General features: G+C 39.1%; 2 protein-coding genes across 2 annotated transcripts in view; one reads left to right on the plus strand and one right to left on the minus strand.

Moving 5' to 3' along the window:
• LOC137973007 (zinc finger SWIM domain-containing protein 5-like) overlaps window positions 1-10,000 on the plus strand; it is a 435,845-nt gene that overhangs the window by 303,321 nt on the left and 122,524 nt on the right. The gene's annotated exons all lie outside the window — the stretch shown is intronic.
• The window catches only part of LOC137974428 (zinc finger protein 709-like), a 95,037-nt gene that overhangs the window by 75,827 nt on the left and 9,210 nt on the right, over window positions 1-10,000 (minus strand). The window contains exon 5 of the mRNA XM_068821385.1: window positions 3,945-5,464. Coding sequence (XP_068677486.1) covers window positions 3,945-5,416 — 1,472 coding nt within the window. The 5' untranslated portion in view covers window positions 5,417-5,464. The remainder of the gene's footprint in view (window positions 1-3,944; window positions 5,465-10,000) is intronic.

The following is a 10,000-nucleotide window of genomic DNA, read 5'->3' on the forward strand; positions in this document are numbered from 1 at the left end:
CATTATCAACGTCATCACCACCATTATCACTCTACTATCCGTCTACTTTTTGCAACATAAAAATTTGTTGCGCAAGAAGGTGGTAATACGCGAAACAAACCATGTCGTCTCGTTAGTGTTTTTTTTTAATTTTATTTATAAACAGTACAACAATAGGTACAGACTTACGGAACAAAAGTAACCCACATACGACAACACCTAGAACACTACTATTTACAGAGACATTATTCGACACTAATGCCTGATAAACTACTTTAAAAAACTTACAATACATCATTTTACCTACTGTCTATAAAATAATAATAATAATAATAATAATAATAATAGCCCATGCAGGAGTCCTATGCAGGTTATGTGGGAAGGTAGCTGAGAGCGTTGCACATGTACTGGCTGGATGTTCCTCCCTGGCACAAACCAAGTACCTATACAGGCATAATGCAGCCTTGAAGATTCTGTTTTTTGAGCTCCTCCGAGAGCATGAGTTAATAAAAGAGGTTCCACCATGGTACTCACCGGCGATGCCAAAACCAGCCTACCAGAACACCACGAGTGAAGCGTTTTGGGATATTCCCATCTATGCAGAGCACAACGAAGTAAGAGCAAATCGGATAGACGCGCGTCTTGTCAGCCACGAGAGGAAAGAAGTTTACACAATTGAAATGAGCTGCCCATGGATTGAGAGTAGAGCCAAGAAAGATGAGGAAAAGACGCTCAAGTATGGTCCCATGATGTGGGAGCTGAAGCAGAGATACAATGGTTACAGGGTTGAACAGTACAACATAATAATTGACGTATTGGGTGGTTATTCTAAACACCTAGAGAAGTCGGTGAGGACGCTAATAGGAGCGAGAGCACGGGGTGTACTTGAGCGGATGCAGAAGTCGGTCATCTCAAACACTTTGAACATTGCCAGAACATTTAAGATAAATACTTAGTTAGGACGATAAGGACACTAGACTTTAAGTTTTCTTTTTTCTTCTGAAATCCAGAAACACAAGGGTTGTCGCAAAACCTGTATTTTAATTATTTTCTACGCAGTTTTTATAGTGGATAAGAGTTTGATATGATTCTAAATAGGCTTTTAGTAGAGATAACCAAATTATGATGGCCTCGTGTAGGTTTATTAGAGATAATGAGAGTATAAAACTGAATAATTTTCTAAATAGGCTTTTAGTAGAGATAATGATATCATCATATTTTTGCGCAGGTTTTACAGAGTATAGAATTTAATAATATTCTGAATTGGCTCTCTAAGTAGAGAGATTCATATCATTATGTATATTAGAATTGTACTAGGTTCCGTACCTAATTTTTTTACTTCTAATTGTAGCTTCTTAAGTGGTGTAGGTTACGTTATGCGCCCTATACTACTCATAATGTCGACATCATTCCAAAGTTTTATACTGCGAGATAATAATAATAATAATAATAATAATAGTAATTATACAAAAAATTTCCATTTGTCACAAAATTTGTGAATCGTTTTGTTCCTGGCACTTATGTACTTTTCTGTTTGTATTTTGATGTTCACTTTTGCTTGAAAGCACGGTACATTGGCAGGAGCCCATGACTAGGAGCTTACAACTTCATTGCATCTATGAAACGGCGTTTTTACAGACCAAGTTATTTATAGTCTGATTTTCCCGCGAAACCGGACCTTTCCAGCCAATCACAAGTCTTGCATGAGGAATTAATCCACATGGGAATGAGGATTGGCACTCGTGCAAGCCAAATCGTATTTAAGAACTCGTCTAAAAATAGCTTGATCTGTGAAAATGCCGTTACATAGACCTCGTATTGAAGCTGTAGGCTCCTAGTCATAGGCTCCTGACATTAGGAAGAACTCCAATTTCTTCTGCAGTCCCACAGATACAATTTGCATATGACTATCAAATAATTTAGTGTGGGGCTTATTGAAGAAATCACTCCAAAGAATAACATCTTGTAGGTTGAGACTTATCTGTTGACCTGTTACCTGAAATATATATATAGTTCGGCTTTCCAAAACTTATTTGAATAAGGACAATGAAACAGAAGATGGTATACTACCACTTGCGTCCATCCTTGAAGTGTGACGAATTACTTTTTAAACGTTAACGGTTTAGTCTCATACCTGTCACGTTTGACCAATGAAAGGTTGGCGTTCAGATCATGCAATTGATAACGTTTTTGGCGCCAAACGATCATGTTTTGTTCACGTGCTGTGCATGTTTTCAAGTTTCACATGAAAGAAAACGGGCTGTGTTTGTAGCCCCGCTTACGACATTTTAAAACTCTGGGCCGTTCAGAGAAACCAGCATACTTAAAGTAGTAATCGGAGACTCGAGTTTCCTCCCTACTTCTACACATCGTGATTCTTTCGCGCTGTGTCCATACGTGCGAGATCCCACGTCAGGAATCTTTATTCCCGCTTCGTCAAAAAATTTCAGGTTCCTTGTTAGTTTCCTTCTCATGGTTGCAGAAAGAGCATAATAGTTTTCAATGTAACCGATCTTATACAATTTATCATTAGTGTTCAAAATTGTATTTAGGACTTTATATTGAAATGCCTTTAGGTGAGGCTCACAAGTGACAGTATGTGGAAGATGATAAGACTTTTCAAGTTGATCTTTAGTAATATTAAATTCCCGTTGCATGTTTATACTATTGTTTGGAAGGCTGGCCTTAGCGTCAACAAAGAGGATGTAACAGTGTTTTGATTTTGCATTAGATACATCAAATACGCATTCAGAATGTTTGAAAGAAGGTTTTGATAGATCGAAAGGAACACTGGAATCGAGATTTCTCAACTTGCAACGCAACGTTGTTGCTCGACAAGTTGCAGGAAAAATGTTCCCCGTATTACTGGACCTTTAAGAAAGTGTATTTTTAAAGGCAATCGCGTAACGATTATTTTATCTACAAATAAAAGTGCCCTGGCCATCGTTTGACCTTGCACAACGCAAAATACACTGTATTTAGATGCACACATTGGTGCAATTTTCAATGTAGCCTAAAAAAGCTGATTGTACACCACAGGAAAGCAACGTCCAACGAAAGCTAACAATGCGCGTCTAGAAAAGTATTTTATATTAAGTAAAATGAGGAAAGATTATCGTCAACGACTTACAACCATTAAGGACGGTGCCTACTATTGTTATTGCCCATAAGTTCTGCGCATCTCGATATACTCTGGTTTCCTATCGGTGATGCTTACCAATATAGTGACATTTTCTGCCCGGTTAAAAACTATCCGGAGAAAGTAGATCTTAGTAAGTACTCTTGGTATTCAAAAAGAAAATTGGGGGTAACCGTTCATTTTTAAGAGATAATTAAGTTTGAATTTGAGAAAGAACGCCGTACATTGCTTTGTATTTTAAAGCTTTTTACAAATATTATTTATCAATTATCTTTGAAAAATGCGTGGTTACCACCAAATTTCTTTTTGGATATCAATAACACTTGTTAAGATGTACATTTCTTGCATAATCATAAACCGGGGCAAAAATACCTTTGAATTAGTAGGCACCGTCCTTAAAACATCAAATAACGCAAATCCCTCTCTAGTTCAGGTTGACGGCTCCTCAAACGTCATATGATTTTGGTAATGTGCAAGAAGAAGCTCCTCGCTGCTCAACTCCTCCTGGCAAAGCCAACAAATGTATTTTACACCCTGGTTTGAACTATGTTCTTGCAAAGTGCAGGGGCGATGAATTTCTTCCTCCTGTTCATTTGCACTTGCAGAATTTTCTCGTCCTTTTTCATGTTTCCTAACACTTATTCTGTTGCGAAAAGACTTTCTTATTAGCCTACGTTTATTACGCTTTTCTCCAGTATGGAGTCTTTCATGGTTCCTTAAATTTCCTGCTTGGCTAAAGCACTTGCCACATTGTTTGAATTCATGAGGCTTCTCTCCAGTATGGACTCTTTCGTGTGTCCTTAAATCACGTGCTCGGCTAAAACACTTGCCGCATTGTTCGCATTCATAAGGCTTCTCTCCAGTATGGACTCTTTCATGTTTCCTTAAATTACCTGCTAAGCTAAAGTACTTCCCACATTGTTTGCATTCATAAGGCTTCTCTCCAGTATGGACTCTTTCATGTGTCCTTAAATCACGTGCTCGCCTAAAACACTTGCCGCATTGTTCGCATTCATAAGGCTTCTCTCCAGTATGGACTCTTTCATGTCTCCTTAAATGACTTGCTGAGCTAAAGCACTTCCCACATTCTTTGCATTCATAAGGCTTCTCTCCAGTATGGACTCTTTCATGTCTCCTTAAATGACTTGCTGAGCTAAAGCACTTCCCACATTCTTTGCATTCATAAGGCTTCTCTCCAGTATGGACTCTTTCATGTGTCCTTAAATAACCTGCTGAGCTAAAGCACTTCCCACATTGTTTGCATTCATAAGGCTTGTCTCCAGTATGGACTCTTTCATGTGTCCTTAAATTTTTACTTTCACTAAAACACTTGCCGCATTGTTGGCATTCATAAGGCTTGTCTCCAGTATGGACTCTTTCATGTGTCCTTAAATTACCTGCTACGCTAAAGCACTTGCCACATTGTTTGCATTCATAAGGCTTCTCTCCAGTATGGACTCTTTCATGTCTCCTTAAATGACTTGATGAGCTAAAGCACTTCCCACATTCTTTGCATTCATAAGGCTTCTCTCCAGTATGGACTCTTTCATGTGTCCTTAAATGACCTGCTGAGCTAAAGCACTTCCCACATTGTTTGCATTCATAAGGCTTCTCTCCAGTATGGACTCTTTCATGTGTCCTTAAATAACCTGCTGAGCTAAAGCACTTCCCACATTGTTGGCATTCATAAGGCTTCTCTCCAGTATGGACTCTTTCATGTGTCTTTAAATTACCTGCTACGCTAAAGCACTTGCCACATTGTTTGCATTCATAAGGCTTCTCCCCAGTATGGACTCTTTCATGTCTTCTTAAAACACCTGATGACCGGAAGCACTTCCCACATTGTTGGCATTCATAAGGCTTCTCTCCAGTATGGACTCTTTCATGTGTCCTTAAATTACCTGCTACGCTAAAGCACTTCCCACATTGTTTGCATTCATAAGGCTTCTCTCCAGTATGGACTCTTTCATGTGTCCTTAAATGTTGACTTTGACTAAAACACTTCCCGCATTGTTCGCATTGATAAGGCTTGTCTCTAATATACACTCTTTTGTGTCTCCTTAAAGCTTCTGCCCTGCTAGAACACTTGCCACACTCTTTGCATTGATAGGGTTTTTTGGCCGTATGAATTCTGGCATGTATCGTTAAACTTCCTCTTTGACTAAAACCCTTCCCACACTTGCATTTATAGAGCTTCTCTCTAGTATGGACTTCTTTTTTTTTCGTAACAATTTGTTCTTTGTTGAGATACCTTCTCTGTTTATACCACGAACCATTAGTGACCATATGGCAATTCATGGCTTAACTGATCTTGACTTGTTTTACGGATTGTGATCTCACTTAGCACTAAAACACACAAAAAGAAGTTATTTTCATCAACAACGTCCGACCGCCATCGAAATCAAGTTGTTAAAAAGAAAATTAAATTCTTAATACAAAACAATTATCAGGATTTAAATGCAAGAAAATAATTATATTGTTAACATTATTAGTTTAGTGTGGGACACCTAACAACTTCTAGGAACTCAGTTATAGTGCAAGTGACCACAAGAAAATAAAGTTTATTTCAGTCAGCACGTTCACTGAAACCGGAGACACGGAGATCATGAAAACCAGTTAGAGGGCAGAACCGAAACAATAGATTACAACATTGTCAGATCAAGCGAATCAAATGTGCGGAACAATGCAAAACAATAGACTAATTTCGATAGAGCGGTTTTCAATTGAGTGTCGAAAGTAATTAGATAATTACTTTGGTTTATGATTACTTCACTCAGTGATTGGTTCAAAGTTCTCGCGCCATTTTTTCAACCAATCAGAAGTGAAACCAAAACCAATCGTGGCTCACGCGTGCACATTTTCCCGCGCTCTGTGTCGGCTACGTGTAATTACTTCGAGTTTTGATTGGTTTGCCGGATTGTCTCAGTCCTTTTTGATTGGCAAAGTAATTACTTTGGTTTTGGTTTTACGACACTCAATTGAAACTCGCTCTATATTAAAATTCAGTCCTAAACAAAAGGCGCGATCTTGAGGCTCTGGGGAATAAACTCATACAAATCCTTAAATTTATTCCCCAGCGCCTCGAGATGATGTCTTTTGTTCAGGACTGAATTCCAATATATCGAAATTGATCTATTAAATCGCAAGTTGACCGTTGATGCTCTTGCGTCTATGGGGTCCTTTTAATAGGTGGTCCCTGTTTTTGTGAACGCAATGTAGTTAACAGAAGGTATTAGTAGAAAAGCAACCAGAAATGGCGTGGATGCGGGTATAGCGGCATTTCTGATAAAGATGGGGAGATACATTGTATTAACAGCATTTAAAAGCATTGAACTGAGTATTCAGCAAAAATTAAAAAAACAGGAAAATAGCACAGGTCCAAGAATATACCCTTGAAAAACACCACTAAATATCATTCAGTGGAGGGAATCAAGCACAGGACCTTTCAGAGGCGCAAATTTCTTTTGTTAAAGAGATAAGACTTAAACGGGAACTTACGCAAGGAGACGACTTCGGCTACAAGAACGTTCTCTAAAAGTATTATTTCCCGTTATTGTTACAATTTCGCGATTTCTTCGCGTTCTCTAAAAGTATTATTTCCCGTTATTGTTACAATTTCGCGATTTCTTCGAATCGTTGTGTATGGAAAAGAGTATACCTAGTCATTCCAGGATTAAAATTGTTATGCACGACGGTGTGGATGTTTGGAGGGAAATTGTGAAAATATCGTCGGGCGCTCGCGGCCCATACATAACCTAAAATTTGATCATTTCAAGTTGTTGTTGCAGAACGAGAACGGCAAAGAAATGTACCAAAACGCAAAAAGCACGTCCGAGGAATGCAGAGTCCTTGTTTTTGCTCATTTTCTATTTTTGAATTCCCCATAATACACTTTGTTTGCCCCCCAAATTTTACATAAACTATTGTTTTCAAATGCTCTTGGGGACACTGCTTATTCCCAAGAGCACTTGAAAACAATGGTTTATGCAAAATTTGGGGGGCAAACAAAGTGTATTATGGGGAATTCAAAAATAGAGAATTAAAGCAACTGTTTTGTGGCGTTTAAAGGCGCTGTTACACTGTGAAATGTTTCGTGCAACTTGTCTCGCAATGTTTTGGCGACATTGTGGCGGGACAAGTTGAACGAAACATTTCACAGTGTAACAGCGCCTTTAAACGCCACAAAACAGTTGCTTCAATGAGAAAGAAACAATGACTTGCTTTCTCTTCCCTTCACAGTGTAACATTCCCTGCAACGGCCAAAATCGTTGCGAGACAAGTTGCACGAAAAGTAGAACCTAATTCTACTTTCAGCAATGGCTCTTGCAACTTGTCCCGCCACAATGTCGCGAAAACATTGCGTGACAAGTTGCACGAAACATTTCACAGTGTAACAGCGCCTCAACGTTCTTGGGAGTGACACTCACAGGCAAGCAAAAGCCTGTATCATTGAAGACTGAGCACACAACCAATTTCAACATCCCATTTAACCAAATTGAATAAGTTACTGATATCACCTCTCTCCTCTTCACCACTTCTGATATCTCCATTTCCCCCGCCCGCGGGTTAAACACTGCAAAAATAAATTGCCTGAACTTTCTACAGAATGCACTATTGACTTCCAATTAGAAACCCCTTAGCACAGCTTCATTTAGATGCTGGTCTGGACCGAACTTTGCAAGAATATTTATAAAGACTGTCTACATGTACAATCACTCATGTTAGTATGAGATCAGAAAAGGATTGTTGAATATGTGCAATTTCCCAGAGTTACGGAGGGCACTTAAACAATAATAATTGATTATTTTCGGCTGTTAGGGAAGGATTTCAAGCAATTTACATCTCCATTTATTTTTGTGGTAGTAGTGCACACTACACGCAATGTCATCGGGGAGTGAGTGAGTGAGTGAGTGAGTGAGTGAGTGAGTGAGTGAGTGTAAGAGGTCAAGTCCGTGGTGACAAATAGGCCCACAGCGTGTGCATAAATCACGAAAACAAACAGGTCCGTTGGAACCGTGCTTGAATTTCAGAAAATGAGCTGATGAATAATAAGGCAGTGATACATAACCTCTTCTGGGAGACTGAATTTTTGACTTTGCAGAAACAATGGTCAACCTCAAGAGTTAAACGACTGAGATCTTTGTGTTGAATTCGCACATTTCTTGTCGAACCTAACAAAAACAAAAACCCGGTGTCTTGTCGTCACAGACGTATCCAGTTGTTAGTAACACGCAAGGTAACTTGATCACAGTAAAATTTGGTTTTATCAAACGTGTTGATAAAGGTCGAATTACCACCGTGAATGATTTGGTAAATGACTCTGCTTTCCAAAACAACAGCGGTGGTAATTTGACCTTTATCAACACCTACATCTACAATGATCTACATGTCCCAACGCAGGACCATAGTTTCCTTAGAAACTACAAATTTGTAACGTGATCACAGGCGGCCACTGACTGATGTACATTAGAAAAGTTGAACGCAGCAAAAATCTCCCAAGATGGTTTTCGCTGGATTGATTATTCCTGATAACGTCACGCGAAAACCCAAAATTGTCCTCTGTTGTAATAGGTAGAATCAACAAACTCTGCTCTCTTATTCTCTACAAGACGTGTGGCGAGAGCAAAATCTTGACAAGAAACAGTTTACTTGGCGAGGCAAAGCGTATAAAGCACAACGAACACTGGATTACTTTCTACCAACTCCAAATCTCACCTATCTCGCTAGGGAATGCGACATTATACACGCTGCGGGCTCTGATCACTGTGCAATCAGATTCGCTGAAAAGAATACCGGACCAGGCTTTTGGACATATTGCTAGTCACTTCCTTCGTTGTCAATCAAATCGTTTCAAAAAATATTAGCCGAACTAAAATTCTGATTGTCCGATCGCGCAAGTCTTAGAGTTGTTTTACTTGCCCACGGATATATTTCGCTTGCCCCGGGCAATCGGGCAAGCGTTAGTGTCGAACACTGAATTAATTGTTATTATTACTGTAATGTATTCTTTCAATTAACAATTATTCGCCTCAGGCTCAGTGATTATCGGTGAATATTCACCGATAATCACTGAGCCTGAGGCGAATAATTGTTTTAGTATAAATACAAGTGAGCAAACGTGAGAATGATATACACAGTAAATGAAATGGTAACAATAGATCACGGAGGGTCGTGGGTTCGAATCCTATCTGGGGCTCGGATTTTTCCGAGTTTCCAGTGGGTTCTATTGTTACCATTTCATTTACTGAGTATAAATACACAGGTGATTATTTCAAAAACGAGAAAAAAGAAAACATTTCAACGCGAAATCATCTTCACTTACAGTGGCAAAACCACTACTGGCAGCCATTTTGTCCGTCGAGGTGACTATCGGCTGTTATAGTTCACCACTAAATTTTTTCCGATTCTTATTGGTTTAAATTGATCACGTGACGCGATAGTGTTCGTCCGCGGAGAGACACTATCAGCCCATAGTGTCCGTCCGAGGAAAATAGCCGGATGGATAGTAGTCGTCCGCTGAAAATACCTCTGTAAACAAGCGGCCTTATGGAAAATAAACAATCGAAATTGTATTAAGAGGGTTTTTGTTTTCTTTTTCAAATTTTACATTGGCTGACACGGCTTTCGTCTAATAAAGTTGAAAATAATTCAACATGATTTTTGAGCTGGCGCGCGGAAGAAACTTTAGTAGTGAACAATAAAGACAATAGAGTGTTTATGTCTCGGAACTATCGGTCTCATAGTTGCCCCTTGGAAATTTGATGTTCTTAAAACTAGCATATTTGCCCTCGAAGCTTCGCTTCTCGGGCAAATATTTGTTTTAAGAACATCAAATTTCCGCGGGGCAACTATCAGCCGATAGCTCCTCGACAGAAACAATCT

The sequence above is a fragment of the Montipora foliosa genome, chromosome 10 (assembly GCF_036669935.1).
Source record: "Montipora foliosa isolate CH-2021 chromosome 10, ASM3666993v2, whole genome shotgun sequence".
Taxonomy (NCBI): domain Eukaryota; kingdom Metazoa; phylum Cnidaria; class Anthozoa; order Scleractinia; family Acroporidae; genus Montipora; species Montipora foliosa.